This window comes from Peromyscus leucopus, chromosome 1 (assembly GCF_004664715.2).
Source record: "Peromyscus leucopus breed LL Stock chromosome 1, UCI_PerLeu_2.1, whole genome shotgun sequence".
Classification (NCBI taxonomy): Eukaryota; Metazoa; Chordata; class Mammalia; order Rodentia; family Cricetidae; genus Peromyscus; species Peromyscus leucopus.
The window spans coordinates 5,426,505-5,442,480 of record NC_051063.1 but is presented as its reverse complement, the minus strand read 5'-3'; the positions used below and the strand labels follow the sequence as shown (position 1 = coordinate 5,442,480).

Below are 15,976 nucleotides of genomic sequence, written 5' to 3'. Positions count from 1 at the left end.
GGGAGTAAAGGGGAGACATGTTGTAATTATATTAATCTAAAAAAGTTAATCTAAGTTTGATGGCACCCAGATTTAATATTTTCCACTTTCTAGAATCATAAATGAAATTGTGTTGTTTAAATCCCCCAACCTCAGGCACATGGTTATGGCAGCCCAAACATACTAACACAAACCTTTTATATTTCTTCTTATATGGTAGAAAGAGCAAAGGTATTTTAAAAAATCATCTGACCTCATGAATCAAATACCATTTTGTCTCTGACAGAAAAATCCCTGGTAGTCAAAAAGGGAACACTATATATAGAGAGGCTGTGTGGACATACTCATGTGCCAATCAATAGGAATTAGAGAGTGTAAGTCAGAAGATACATCCAGTGGGAACTCCCTAGTGCCTGCCCTTGTGGGTTCTATAAAATGTTTGCAATCTTTATTTTAAAATTGTCTATACATCTTGAGATGCTGCATCATCACTGCTTGAAGGTAATGAGGACTCAGGACCGTGACAACACAGTGGGGAAGAGATATCCATAAAAGTCAAGACAACAGCCCAGGACAACTCAGCAAGAGAGAAACACCAGCTGCTTTTTCCCTCTCATGTCTCCTTGTTACTCCCCAAGACAGCTGAAAATACTAGGAGAAATAATGGATTTTTCACTGTCCTTCATGGGATAAGGTCCAGAGTCGGTGTTTATAATTTAAATATCAAATGACACCCAGAAGACTTGCAGACCCCCAGGCAAAGGACACCTGTCACTGTCCTGCTTTCTGTGGTTGGATATGGGTCTTTGGAAGGAGAGCAGTTTTCAATATAAAGACAAGATATTTCAAAACAAAGAAAAATAAGTTTCATCTACGGTATGATATAAATGAAAGGACTTGGGAGTCTTTCTTACAACCACCCAGAAAGGGATTCAGAGAAGAAGCCTTGAACTCGGTCTGACCACTTGCATCATCATAACTTCCCAAGAATAACTGGCAACAAGATAAAATAAAGGTGTTGTAGTTTGAATGTAATTGTACCCCATAAGCTCATAGAGAATGGCACTATTGGGAGGTGTGGCCTTGTTGAAGTAGGTGTAGCCTTATTGGAGGAAGTGTGTCACTGTGGGGGCAGGCTTTGAGGTCCCTTTTGCTCAGTGTGACAGATAGACCATTTCCTGTTGCCCACAAGAATAGGACTCTCAGCTACTTCTCCAGCACCATGTCTGCCTGCATGCCACCATGTTCCCTGCCCTGATGATAATCGACTGAACCTCTGAAACTGTAAGCGAGCTACCCCACCTTGGTCATGGTGTCTCTTCACAGCAATAGAAACCCTAACTATGACAAAAGGTTTGATTTGGGAACATTAAGGCCTAAAAGATAGTATCCAATCATTCATAAACCACTTTAAGATTAGAGGGCCTCCCAGCTAAGACTCCTGGCAGTAGTGGATGCAGAGCCTAGACTGGCCATCCCCTATGATCAGATTGGTGACTACTCCAGTTGTCATCAGAGAGTCTTCACCCAGTGACTGATAGAGGCAGATTCCGAGACCCAAACCTTGGGCCAAGCTTGGGGAGTCCTGATGATGAGAGGGAAGAGGGATTGTAGGAGCCAGGAGGGTCAGCGTCATCACAGGAAAACTAGCCTGGCTCACGGGAACCCAGAGTCTGCACCAACAAACCAGGAGCCTGCATGGGACTGACTTGGGCCCTCTGCATATATATGACAGTTGTATATCTTTGTCTATTTGTGGGGCTCCTGGCAATGGGAGCAGGGGCTGTCTCCAGTGCTTTGGTTGGCTCTTGGGAACCTATTCCTCATATTGGATTGCCTTGCCCAGCCTGCATACAGGGGGAGGTGCTTGGTCTTACAAGCACTTGGATATGTCATGCTTTGTTGATGCCCATGGGAGGCCTGCCCCTTTCTGAGAGAGGGGTGGATTGAGGGAGGGCAGAGGGGAGGGGAGGAAGGAGTGGAGGAGAGGAGGTTGTGGTTGGGATGTAAAAATAAATAGATTAATTAAATTTAAAAAAATTAGAGGGCCTCTCATGAAAAGATGAGATTTTGTAATGTCGGGAAATAAGGTATGTAAGAATATATGAAGCTTTTTAAGGCTATGATCAGCTATGCCATTCATGTGTGAACACAACTGAGATGTCTATTAGCAAGCAACCGCCAACAATGGAGAAATACAAGACAATAACATATGTAGTAACTCAGTGTGGTACTGCCAAGGTTCTTATGGTTAAGCTTATAAATACATATTCAGCTGATAAAGAAATAGCCAAAATGAACTATGGAAGTAAAGTGAGACAAAATATTTGACCGTCATGGTCAGAACAGAAATAATATAAGAAGTAATGCTGCCTGGTAGCATTTTCTTATTATTACTAAAATTTATTTATATACCAAGAATATAATTCACTCAAAACAGCCTTATTATATAATCATTACTCCAAATAAGACATGTCATGTTTCAATAAATATATAAACTAATATGAACACAGAAGTTAGTAACTTTATCTTGACCCTAGAACTAGTAAATAAACTTGAGAATGAGACATAGAACTGGTCATTGGATACATGTATGAAATTCTCAAAGAAAAAAACAATCTAACTATTTTTTTAAATGCTTAGGATTAATTCTAGATTTTCATGCTCCAAGGATTGAATTCTGTGGTGCATCATGAGAAGTGGCTTGGATAAATTAAAACATAATAAACAAGTTATTTCCCCACTTACCAAGCAGTTATAAGAATGTTACCATGCTTGGGAGAAAAACAGAGAAACTTGAAAAGGCCTACAGCAAAGCTAAAACATAGGCAATGAAGTTCACACAGTCCATTACAATTAGGCCGTTACATTGGCCCAAAGATTACTTAACTCAAAAGAAATTAATTAAATACCCGATGATTTTCATGAAGGATAACCATCAGCAGGAATCCACATTCACTTAAGCTGAATGTGACAAAGGTCCACTCAAAATAGAAACTATGCTATATGGATGTAATCGACTAGTAAGATGCTGGTCTTGACAAAAAATTCAATGAAGGTATGAGATCAATAGAATAACAGAGCATGACCACACACACACACACACACACACACACACACACACACACACCTTAAAAAAATAAACAAATTCTTTTTTTTTTTGCTCACTTATGTCCTTGCAGTTTTACATGCCAGATCCACTAATGAAGTAGTCTATTTCTATTTATCACTTGAGTCTAAACTGCCTACAGAATTTAGGCTAATGAATGGGACACTAGCAAATGACTCAGAAGAAGTCTGAAGAGCAATATTGTCCTGAAAAAAAGTCTCCAACTATCAGATGCATGACTGACGTCATCCTCACTCATTTAACCCTACACAATCTACTAGTGGACCACAGATGTGTAAGAAAACTTGGCGAGGATTAATAGAACAGTACCAGCAGTGTAAGTGACAGAGTGTCCACAAAATCAAATTGTAGTTCTTTGAAGCCACTATGCTTTGGGGTGGTTTATAACATAAAGCTACTAAAATGAGGTTGCAAAAATTATCTTTTAAGTGACAGGCAACATGCATAAGGTGTGTGCTTAAAAAATTGACTAGTTAATTCTAAGGTCTGAAAGGTTTTGTCCTCTCTACATCTAAAATGGAAAAACTGGAAATTTGGGAACTAAAAGATTTCACAGGTTAATATATATATGAGGAAGTTGTAAAAACAGAGGACTATGTGACTTGCCCAAGGACATAGTGTTTTCTGACCAAATCAAGACCACTAGTCAGCTTCTCCAATCCAACACACAGATGTGGGCACTTTAACTCATATCTTTGGGCTCTTGACCATTCCTGAGATTCTATGACTCTGTGACTTTATGGTTCTATAATTCTAAGCCAAAGTACAACAATGCCAGTGCTCTAGCCAGCCTCAGTACAGGAAACAAACATGGTCTAAATGGAAGTACCAGCTAAATCCTTTTCTTTCACTTGAAGAAACCAACTGTACCATCATGGATTCAAACAATATGCACAGTCCTGTGTTCCTGGTGCTTCCTCCAGAAGTTACCAGTCAAGAATACCAAGCAACAGGACTTACAGCCACAGCCTATGACTCCCAAAAACGAGTGCAGAAAATCCTTATTAGAAAATTGAAGATTTTAGGGGTAAGTAAAATGTGTCCCTGTGCATATTCTACACTGGGTGGAGGGGACAGGGGGAGTAAGAAAGTATCTGGTGGCACACATTCTCCAATAGGAATAAACTCAATTAAGGAAGTGTGGGTTGGACTTCTATATAAATTATGCACAAGATTCTGTGAATATAAAAACACAAGATGAATAAATTCAATGTTCCTGGACTCTTAAAAACCACAGCCTCCAAACTAACCATCTTTGAGGTTTTTCTAGTCAGTTTCAGAGAGAAAAAGGAAAAATGGCAATCAAGAAGTTAAGCTAGATTTTCTATCAGCATACTGCAACATGTAATTTTATACCTTCTCAAAGCTCAGAACTCACAGCTTTATATAACATGCACATTATAGGCTTATTTATGCATATAAGTATAAAGATTTTTAGAATAGCCTCTTTTTTATTTTTTAAATTAAAAATATAAGTACATCATCTCCCTCCAACCTAATTTATGCTCCCTCCCTCACTGTTCTCTCTGAAAACTGTGGTCTCTTTTTATTTGTTATTGTTACATATATGTATAATACACAAATACATAAATACAACCTACTGATTCTGATAGTGTTGCTGACCACTTGTACTTGGATAATCAATTCACAGAGGAGGGAGTATGCTTATCCCTAGAAAAGACTAATTCTCCCTTTCTCAGAAGTCCTTAGTTGCCTGTAGTTCTTTGTCTAGAGGTAGGGTCCTGGCAAACATTCGTTTCTCCATCAATCATCATTCATTCTACAAATACTAATTTTATTTACCAAACTTTTCTTAAGACAATGGGCAGGTGAGAGGTAGTCAGGTATATTTGAGGTTGTAATGTCACCAATATCTTTGAGAATATGCTGTCCTTTGAACTCCAGCCTCCCATAATGGAAAATAGAAAATAATCTTTTTCTGAAAAAAAAAAAAACAGAAATAAGAAAGACCATCCTGTGGCACGTGGAAGACCACTAGTGCACTCTGCTTCAGCATCTCTTCAAATACGATGGAGTCCAATCTCGAATGAAATAGTTTATAATACTTTAACAGAAATGGAACTAGGTGCGAGCAACTATGTTAGCTTCTGTACTCACAGAAACAAATACAAGCTAGTTATTCCTCACTGAGGCAAAGAAATGTGTCATTCAAACACAATAATAGCATGAAAATATTGAGAATAATATTTCAATGGAGCATGTAGGAAGAGCATAAATGGTGATAATGAGAGTGGGAGCCCCAGAGTTGGAACAGTCATCACCAATGAAAAGGGGATGAGCACATTTCACAATGAAGTGGACATTGAACCCAGACTCTGATGAAATAATGTAAGTTCAACAAATATACATGAAGGGGAAAGCAGAAGCCCGCTAGCATAGGGAGGGGTGGTAGAGGAGAGCTGGGAGGGGTCAATCTAGGCCTAAAAGATTTAAGAAGACTAAAAATAAAAAGAATTAATCTGTCTGATAAATTAGCCATGACATACCCATACAGAAGAACAGTGTTCTGTGGTACAAGAAGTAAGCTAACAAGCCAAGAGGAAGCATAAAGAATCTCATTTTCATATTGTTAAGTGAAAGAAGCCAACGAGTGCTTCGGGTGATGATAGACAATGGAGGACTCTCTCTACAAATCCACCAACATGTGGGAAAAACATAAAAGTTATGAAATAAGCACCCCAATGTTTCCTACAGCAGGAAAATGGGATCAAAATCAAATACGTGTGTTTTTGTAATTCCTCTATCAGATTGCTAGTTTATATTTTACCTGTATTTATTTGTTGTTGTGCATATATGGTCACATGCATGCCACAGCAAATGTGTGGAGGTCAGAGAAAAACTTTCAGGAGTCCACTCTCTCCTTCCACCACCCACGTTCCAGGGACCGAACTCAAATTGTCCGGCTTGGTGCCAGGCACCTTTACCTGCTGAGCCATCTTGTTGGCTGAAGTATGCATGATTTCACAAGACGAGATAATAGGAAAAGTTAGCTACTTTGGGATTGTTGCAATCAGGGAACTTGGAAAGGACAGGTGACCTGATGGCCCCAGGCCTAAAAGGATGACAGCACCAACAACAGAGACAAAGAAGTCAGAAAATCAGGCTTAGAGGGGGAAAGCAAGGCCATTCTAGGACACATGGAATATGAGTTGGTAGTGGGACATTCAAGAGGGATAGTCATCCAGATGTGATATGCATACCATACCTCTTAGGATTCAGCTACCAAATGTTGGTACTGCAACAAAAGAGCTCACCCAGACTGAGGAAGTACAGCAAAAAGACGACAGGGGACATAACTCCTGGGTCATACACCTTCTGTTCTTCTTGTCATTCTCGCCAGGCTTCTTTAGCACCCCTGGGCCCCCTGCCTAGCATTCACAGTACGTCCAGAATGTGCCTTACAAGCATAGCACAGGGAGAATGAAGAACAACCTATGAGGAAACCTCCAGGCCTGGGGATGCAGCCCTGCTTCAGAAGGCTCAAAGGATTACTCACCTCCAAGAGGATTTTCCTGAGTGTCCCCTGAGGCCAAAATGGTTCAGTAATTTAAAGTCGACATTCACATGTATGTGCTGAAGAACTGGGGGCTTTAGTAATAAGCGAGTGGGGCCTGAGAGCTTCCTCTCATAGCACCAGCTGACCTTGAGCTTGGGAGCAGTGGGACAGACTCATTTTCCTCTTAGTAATTATCAGATGGAGGGATTAAGAAAACACCAAGGAATATTGAAGAGGGACATCCATTATCCTTCCCTAGACTATAAAGAGGGTAACTGCCAAATCTTGGCAGTAAAGATGTAAGCAGAATGGGCTCCACCCCCGCGTTTCTTCTGAGCTGACTTTCCCTTCTATTGCAGACCGCCCAGATCCTGTTTGGAATCATGAACTTTTCGTTTGGAGTTGTTTTCCTTTTTACCTTGGTAAACCCATACCCAAGGTTTCCTTTTATATTTATCTCAGGATATCCATTTTGGGGCTCTGCTTTGGTGAGTTTAATGCATTTAGTTCAATTTAAAGGCATGTCAACCAGGCAATGAGTTAGTGAATGAATTCTTAGTTATGAAACAAGATAGGTTTGGGTATATGATTCTGCAGAAATGCCACAAAGACATTAACCCCATTACGACTACTTTTATCCTCCACTGAATCACCAGAATTGGTGGTAGCCCATCTTTGGGTCTTGAAATTTGGAGGGACTATTTATTTGGATTTTATGATTGTTTATTGGTTCATCAGTTCATCCAAAATTTCTTGCAATACATGATAAACTGTATTCACAGAGCAAGCCAATGAGGATCCAAATTTTAGTACAGTGGTTATCCTCCAATGGACATTCAGTCTAATAAAAATGAAACCATGCCAAGAGATCAGCATACTTCTTATACCTATGTGATACTGCTTCTGATGCTGATATGCTAGTGGTTTGCTCTGCAGAAAGTAAAGAAGGAGGGACAGGGACAGCTCCTGCATGTGCCTTCTGAGCCACAAAGAGAAGCTTATTTAATCACATGTAGTCCTCATTGACTTTGCACCTGCTTAGCATCAGAGACTGGGTAGGGTGTGGGATTCAGTAGAAGGCAGTCCCTGGTCACAAGTCCTCATACCACAGGGTATGACAAGTATTTGGCAGAGGACACAAAAGCTGCTTCTAGAGGAAAGGCATCTGAGTGTAAAGGAAACTGTGCAGAGTCATTTCCAGCTGGTCTATGGCTTAAGGATGAGGGGTTGTTTAATTAGGTGAAAAGCATATTCAAAAGATGGGAACAGAGGGTGTCTGGGTATAAAGGGAGGGAGGTTTCATTATCTGTCTGATGGTCTAGGAGAGCATCCACTACTAATGGGGCTGAAAGAAGAGGATAAAAATTTAAACATAGCTGGGTTGAACTCAGATTTTAAGTTTCTACTGGACAATGAGGCTGCCATATTTGACCCACCTCCACAAAAATGAGTGTGTGTGATATCTTCCTTTTTTCCTTCCTCCCCGCTTCCTTCCTTCCTTCCTTCCTTCCTTCCTTCTTCCTTCCTTCCTTCCTTTCTTTCTTTCTTTCTTTCTTTTTTCTTCCTTCCTTCCTGCCTTCCTTTCTTCTCTCTCTTTCTCCAGTCTGTTGACTGAAATCATACCTAGTGTTCCCATACAACAGAACACACTGATTGTACTATAATGACTCTGCAACCTTAGTATTCATAAACTGATGACACTGGTATCATTTGGTAGCTGAGTCATGGTTATCAATAACAGGAGAATGGATGAGGAAATAAAAGTCCAGTAGAAACATCCTCTTCTTCAAACAGGTGGCTCAGACTAAAGCAGATCTAGCCTTTTTGTTCTCTGTTCTGTGGACAGCCATGTGAGGTGGCTCACCCACCTCACTCCCTTGGGGTTTCTGCGACCTTAGGAGGGAGGCATAGGGAAGAAATGGCCAGAGACCTGACTGAGAAACCCTCCACATCAGCTTCCTGTGTCCATCATTAAAATATTTATTCTTTATTTATTTGTTTGTGTAGTTCATTAACTCTGGAGCCTTTCTGATTGCACTGAAAAGAAAAACTACGAACACTCTGGTGAGTTCTATTTCTACCTTATAAAAATTTTAATGGCTAAGTAATTGCCTGGCTTTGGAAATCATCATATAATCAGAAACCATTAGTCATCAGGAGACTTTTCCAGGTTATCATGTTTGAGTCTCATATTCTACATGAAGACACTGAGGCGCAGAACAGTTCAATGACTCGACCATGGTCTCTGGTCGTTAATGCAGATTCTGTCTCAGTAATCCAGTTATTCATTCATTTTTTTTTTTTTTTGCTTTTCAAGACAGGGTTTCTCTGTGTAGCTTTGCGCCTTTCCTGGATCTCGCTCTGTAGACCAGGCTGGCCTCGAACTCACAAAGATCCGCCTGGCTCTGCCTCCCGAGTGCTGGGATTAAAGGTGTGCGCCACCACCGCCCGGCTTCATTCATTCTTTTCATAAGTAGTTTTGGTGCCTACTGCACACCAGATGCTTTACCAGGAAAAGCACAATGTAAACAACCCAATTAAACCATAAATGGACTCCAGAGGTAAAGAATACATTGATGATCTATATAAATTTGTAGGCGTAGAATATTCTATCTCACTCAAAGAAACAAAAACATTAGATAGTAATTAATAAGTCAGTAAGTTATTTGGAGCAAAAAAAATTGGAAAATTTTATAATTTTAAAATGTGCTTACTTTTATTTATTAGGTATGTGGGGGGGGGGGCATGTCCATGCCACAGTGTACCTGTGGAAGCCACATTGTACCTGTGGAAGTCACAGTGTACCTGTGGAAGTCACAGTGTACCTGTGGAAGTCACAGTGTACCTGTGGAAGTCACAGTGTACCTGTGGAAGTCAGAAGACGGCTATCAGGAGCTGGTTCTCTCCTTCCACGGTGTGGGTCCAGGGATGGAACTCTGGTTGTCAGGTGGCAAGTACCTTTATCTGCTGAGCCATCTCACCAGCCCTAAAAGTTTGTAATTTTAGGAAGATATAAAAGTGACAGAGAAATGCAGTGTTTGGTTAAATACGGTTTTTAAATGAACATTTAAACAGGCCATAGCTACCTCTATTTGAATGGAAGTTAACCCAGGCCCAGAATGTGAGAGATGGAGAGGTTATCAAAGGCTGGCTAACTTCCCCATTCACTGTGGGTGAATGTCTAAAGATGTATTATGAGTGGTAAATGTTTTAAATGATCACATGGTGGCTTCTTGGTGTTGTGACTAATCCAGCTCTCCAGTACTCACCCACCCCACACTGCTCTGTTTGTGGCACAAGGTAGGCCTGAGTCTTGTGTTATGTTCTGATTCTATTGCAGATAAAAATGAGCCAGGTGATGAATTTACTTAGTGCCCTGGGAGCAGCAGCTGGAATCATTCTCCTCATATTTGGTTTCCTTCTAGATGAAGAATTCATCTGTGGCTATTCTCCAGATGCTATTCAATGTGGTCCTATTACTGTTCTATTCCTTGTAAGTACCCTGTGCCTTTTCTAGAGTGAGAAGCCAATGGTTTAAACAAAAAAAAAAAAAAATAGCACGCAGTCAGCACCATCCAGATAATATTATAGGTACCTGTGTATTTCCTTTTGCTCAAAACATCCAAGAGTCCACTATACTAGACCAACATTATGTCAGACATTGTGGAGCAGAACAATGAACAGTCAACAACTTATAAAAGGTATAAAACATGCAAGTGAACTAAGGATAATAAAAAGAGCAAGTGACACTAAAGGACAGAGGCATGGTGGTATGCTTGTGGTTCAAAGTTGCCAATATATATTATAATTGTGTTTTTGGTTTTAATATTTAGATGATATTTCTGATAAAGTATGGTAAACTGAAAATAGACATTGCTGCTCTGTCCAAACTACTGCAGTAATTGGTGTAAAATAATGTAAAAGGTATGAGTGAATCTATATAGAAATAAAATGATAATCAAGTAGGCACATTAAAGACTGCTAACATGGCTAACTTCATTATAGAGTGCATGCTTAGTCAAGATGGGGCAATAGTTTGGATCCTAGTGCCCCCCAAAAATTGCTGAAGAAGTTCCAAACTACCTAAGAGAATGGAGCTCAGGTAAAAGAGAGCTGTTCTAAAATAGTGTGTGGTGTGATTAGGTGCAATAGGCCCCCAAAATCAGGGGAGGGGAGCAGAAAAGAGGGAACTTATCCTGGTCATGCTGAGTAGAACTTTTCAAATCATCCCTTCTCTGAAAATGAAGTACTATATATAAAACACACAAAACAAAACTCACTCAAAGATGTTTAAAAACCTTAAAAGTCTGCTATTCACAAACTAGAAGTTTGTAAGAGAAAAGTTTAGGACTTGGAATTTCTAAACAGAATATTAAAGAACACAGAAGCTGCTTACATGTCACAGCTATGTGCCAGTGTTGGCCTTCTGCAATATAATTATGAGAAAGACATGGGGGCCATTGTCCACTCAAGGTCTACAGTGACCTAGGCCCTCAATAGGCTTCTTAGCCTTCAGGTAAGGATAAGACAAAGTGTCATGCAGTAAAGTGGTACAGAGGCCTGCCTGAATAAGGTGAATACAGAAAAAAGTACTCAAGAAATTGTAGGAACAAACCAAATTTCTGACTTCTTCCCACTCCTCAGCCCTGTCCCCACACCCTGAGATTTTAACCTTCAGTACACACCAACGATATGATCCAAGAATGCTCACAACTTGAACATTTGCTAATGCTAAAAGATATATGGGGATAAATGACCAATAGCTTCTAGAAGCCCTATAACTTTTCCAACTCAAACTGAAAATATGTATAAAAAGAAATGACTCTGTGAATGACAGCTAATAGAAGCAAGATAGACCATGCTCCTTTGCCAATAATCCAATCCAATCTATCATTGTTCTTTGTGATTTTCAGCAAGAGAATATACATACATATAATATTGTATATATTTTATATCTTTATAACATATAGATATGTTCATGTGTGTGTGTGTGTGTGTGTGTGTGTGTGTGTGTGTGTATTCAGAGAAGTTGTATACTGAAGCATCAGTGGATAACATCTTACTAAAACCACCACCCACTGTCACCTGTCTACCTCATGTAGTCTCAAACAGTAGTCCTTACGAAATTCCAAAGTAGATGTTCTATAAGACACAGCAGCTCATAGGCAGCTCAAACTCCTTGGAATTAGCAACTACATCTTTTCCATTCAAGACTGCTGGAGCAAAAGCACCCTCCTTCAAAGTGCCAGTTATCATTAATTGTGGCTTTCTTATTTTCCTATTTTTCCCATGCTAGTTCAAGGTTCAAAATAACTAGTAGACAACCTTACTAACATGACATCACTGTGACAGTGTCCGGCTATTCTGTAAGGCTGAAATTAACCAGGCTCAAACACTACAAACCCATGAAGATAACTACAGACCAATATAAATATAGATATAAATATCCCCAGTTGAATACAAGCATGTTGAATCTAGTGATATATACACAGGGTCCCCAACTACAACCAGGTATCCTGTATCCTAAGAATGAAATGTATGTTTAAGTAAATCTATGTATTTACTATACTATATCAACAAAACACATGATGAAACTCACATGATATTTGAGTGGACATAGGAAAGAAAACATTGACTAAATTCATCATTAAATGATAAAAACACTCAACAAGCCATGAATAGAGGAGGAACTCTTCAGTTCAATTAAGTCCATCTGTAAAATTCTTCAACTTGCTTTCTCTCTGTCAAAAGTCTGGTAATTTATTAATCAATGTATTCAGCATCCACCAGGATTCAATCAGAAGCTCCCAGGCTGCAGTCAAGGATTAATGAGGAAGTAGGATGGCAAGCAGAGACATGATGAAAAGATGCATCATCATCTGAGATAGCACAGTAAGGAGACAACATTCATTTACATAAAAGGCACACATAGATTTCAGCCCAGTATCTATCTCCACTGCAACTAAGTCACCTGCATATAAACATGTGTTACAAGAACACCACTGCAGCTTTGTTTAGAGTAAAACAAAAAAGAAAAGACAGAAAAAGCTCCTGTCACAGAAGAGTAAAGTATTGAAATGCTTTACACCATGACATTAGATTAAAAACCAGGTGGCCTTAAATGGTTATTCAACCTATCATAAAGATACAATAAACAAATATAGCATAGAACAGACTGTTAATCACATGAGCCTTTGCAATGGCCATAGAAGGATCCATTCTTGGAAGAGGGCAGGCTTCGACCAGCTCTGTGCCAGGGTCCAGCCTGTGGACTTCTGGCCAGGTATGTATGGCTATGTGTACTCTTAGCTAGCATGGTACAATCTATTTTAAAGTCTTCTAGCCTAGCTTTCTCTCCATGTCTCTTTTTCCATGTGTTACTTTTTTTCTGGGGTAGTAGTTTTCTCTTTCCCCCTCTTTTTCTTGCCTTTTCTATTTTTGTCTCTACCATTTTCCTATATCTTGGCTTTCTTCTATCTTTGTCCTTCAAGAGACCACTTTTTCGATATGCATTGCTCTGTGGATGTTGTGTCTATGAAATGGAGGATGTCCTGAATATAATTTAGCAAATATTCTGTCTAATTTTTCTTTAAGACAATAATGTTATCCTATGCTGTTCTGGTATAGCTTATATTCCCATTATCCTTCACTAATTTGAGAAGTAATGGTTTATTATGTGGTAATGGCTACTTCATTGTGATCAGAAAACCCATCACTGTCCTAACATCATGACTCCATTTTCTTTCTGTTGCAGGGGATTTTGGTTATGTTGATGATCTTCAGCATTGCTGAACTGCTTATTTCCCTCTTTTCCTCATTTTTGGGATACACCAAAAAATAATTTGCAGAAGGCTGTTGTTGAATAGCACTGTGCAAGTAAAGATGCAATGTGAGACAGCTTAGAGGCCAGCACTGCTTGTGATAAAGAGCCAACACAAATACATATTTAAAGTTCGTAATTATTTGAAGCAAAGGGGGCTGGGAGCGACTCAAGGGGGATCATTTTGCCCGATGAAACCCATCCTGCATCCCGGCAATGCCACTTCCTCTCCGAACAGAATGATTCCCTCGGTGTAATCACCCTTCTTGTTCTTTGTGGCATGGCCACTCTATAAGTAAAGAGAGGAACCAAAGCTCAAACTCAGGTGACCACATCATCTGACTGGAAGTCTACACATGACAGTTTCCTGATGAGTCCCCTAAGAGACGCCACACAAGGGCTCCTGCTCCATGAAGCAAGAAGATGAACTGAAAGGAAGAATAGGTCGGTCAGAAACTTTTACCTTGAAGCCCCAAGACTGTCAATTGTTATTAGCCAGCTACAAGAGTAGCTACAGCATGCAGGTTAGTTTTTATTTTTAACTTGACACTAACTAAAGATACCCAGGAAGAGAAATGGCCAATTGAGTAATTGCCCAGATAAAGTGACCTGTGGTCATGTTTGGGGCACTGTGATGCTTGACTTGGCAGGTCCATGCCACTATGGGTGGTGACACCCCCCAGCAGGTGGGGGGAGCTGTATAAAAAAGCTGGCAAGGTGATGGGTCAGAGAGCAGAGTAAGCCGCATCCCTTTGTGGTTTCTGCTCCAGATTGCTGCTTTGAGTCTCGGAAGTGACTTCCCTCAGTGATGGACTGTTATCTGAAAGTATAAGCCAGATATAACCCCTTCCTCCCCTAAATTTCTTTTGGCTATAGTATTGACCAAAGCAGCAGAGAAGCAAACTAGGATAATTAATACTCAATCAATAATTAATACTCAAATCAATAATCAACGATGACAAGTATTGGTGGAGCTACTATGGTACAGAGTTTGTACCAAATGGTAAAGCTGCTGCTCCTTTGACCTCACAAAATCCTGAGAAAACTGTGATTGTTACATCTAAACAAGGAGGCTGAAGCATGAAAAGGGTAAGATCTGCTCGATGTTACAAAGCTTGCAGTGGTGGGTCCGCATCAACATGCAGTCTGGTTCCACAGCCTGAGAGGTCTCACTCCTCATCTGCCGGTATCTGTCTCTCAAGCTCTTGTTGGGTCTCTGAACCCTTTTACAACCCTTCAAAATTAAAAGTAATTTCATGTTGACAGAAATAATGCCTTCCTAAAACAACTATATTTTCCAAAGTAATGTGAAGAATAGCACTGGCTTTATTTTCAAAACCCCTAAAGAAACAGTTCACAGATTTGGCTGGCTGTGCATTCACATCATCTAAGGAACTTCCAGAATCCCCAGTGCACCATAGGCAAACATATCAATTACATCAGAATATAGTGGGAGCCATGCACTTGATCAGTTTTCTGAGATTTACAGGGGATTCCAATGCAGAGAATCCTGGAAGAGGCTGCTGTAAGACAGCATAGTATATATGGGGTGGAGGGGCAACAAGATACTCTCTATGACAATTCCCTGCAGTCCATCATGTCTCGTGCTCTGCAACCTGTGGAATGTACCAGTAACATCTAGTGAAAGAGCTAAATAAGATCTTAATGTGGGTGCTGGAAAGATGGCTCAAGTTAAGAGAATTCTCTGCTCTTCCACAGTTCGGTTCCCAGTATCCACACTGGACAGAGCACAGCTGCCTGTAACTCCAGTTCTGAGGTCTCTTACACCCTCTTCAGGCTCCCATGGCATCTGCAAGCTTGTGGTGCACATACACCCAGGCAGGCACACACACATATACAAATAAATAAAATATAAAATGTTTTAAGGTCCTCGTGTTGTTTTGAAAACAAATGACATCATGAGGTTTGCAGGCAAACGGATGGAACTGAGTGAGGTAACCCAGACTCAGGAAGACAAACATGGTATGTACTCACTCATAAGTGGATACTAGATGGAAAGCAGAAGATTACCAGACTGCAACCCACAGCTCCAGGGAGGCTAGCTAGTAAGGAAGACCCTAGGAAAGACACAGGGATCGTCCAGCGATAGAGAAACAGATGAGGTCTACAGGAGCAAACTGGGGGTGAGTGGGGATAATGGAGGGCAAGGGTTGGGGGAAAGAGAGCTTCGGAGAGCAGGATGTTTGAGCTGGATCAGGAATAGAGTGGGAGAACAAGGAAAGAGATACCATGATAAATGAAGACACCATGGGAATGGGGAGAAGCAGAGTGCTAGGGAGGTCCCCAGGAATCCACAAAAATGACTCCACCATAGACTCCTGGCAATGGTTGAGAGGGCGCCTGAACTGACCTACTCTGGTGATCAGATGGCTGAATGACCTGTCATGATAGAACCCTCATCCAGTGACTGATGGAAGCAGGTACAGAGATTTATGGCCAGGTCCCAGGCGGAGCTCCAGGAGTCCAGTCGACAAGAGAGAGGAGGGATTATATGAGCAAGAGATATGGA

General features: G+C 40.5%; 1 protein-coding gene and 1 long non-coding RNA gene across 2 annotated transcripts in view; one reads left to right on the top strand and one right to left on the bottom strand.

The window, feature by feature from the left end:
* LOC119087848 overlaps positions 1-15,976 on the bottom strand; it is a 55,225-nt gene that overhangs the window by 34,849 nt on the left and 4,400 nt on the right. The window lies entirely within an intron of this gene.
* Positions 3,874-13,766, top strand: Ms4a5 (membrane spanning 4-domains A5). Its single transcript, XM_028884191.2, has 5 exons — positions 3,874-4,136; positions 6,986-7,114; positions 8,634-8,690; positions 9,967-10,119; positions 13,381-13,766. The coding sequence occupies exons 1-5, from the start codon at positions 3,984-3,986 to the stop codon at positions 13,465-13,467; spliced, it is 579 nt and encodes a 192-aa protein (XP_028740024.1). The 5' UTR covers positions 3,874-3,983; the 3' UTR covers positions 13,468-13,766.

Coding starts and splice junctions, on each gene's coding strand:
- Ms4a5 (XM_028884191.2), top strand. CDS start 3,984: ATGGATTCAAACAATATGCACAGTCCTGTGTTCCTGGTGCTTCCTCCA. Junction 4,137..6,985: donor GAAAATTGAAGATTTTAGGG/GTAAGTAAAATG, acceptor CTTCTATTGCAG/ACCGCCCAGATCCTGTTTGG. Junction 8,691..9,966: donor GAAAAACTACGAACACTCTG/GTGAGTTCTATT, acceptor ATTCTATTGCAG/ATAAAAATGAGCCAGGTGAT.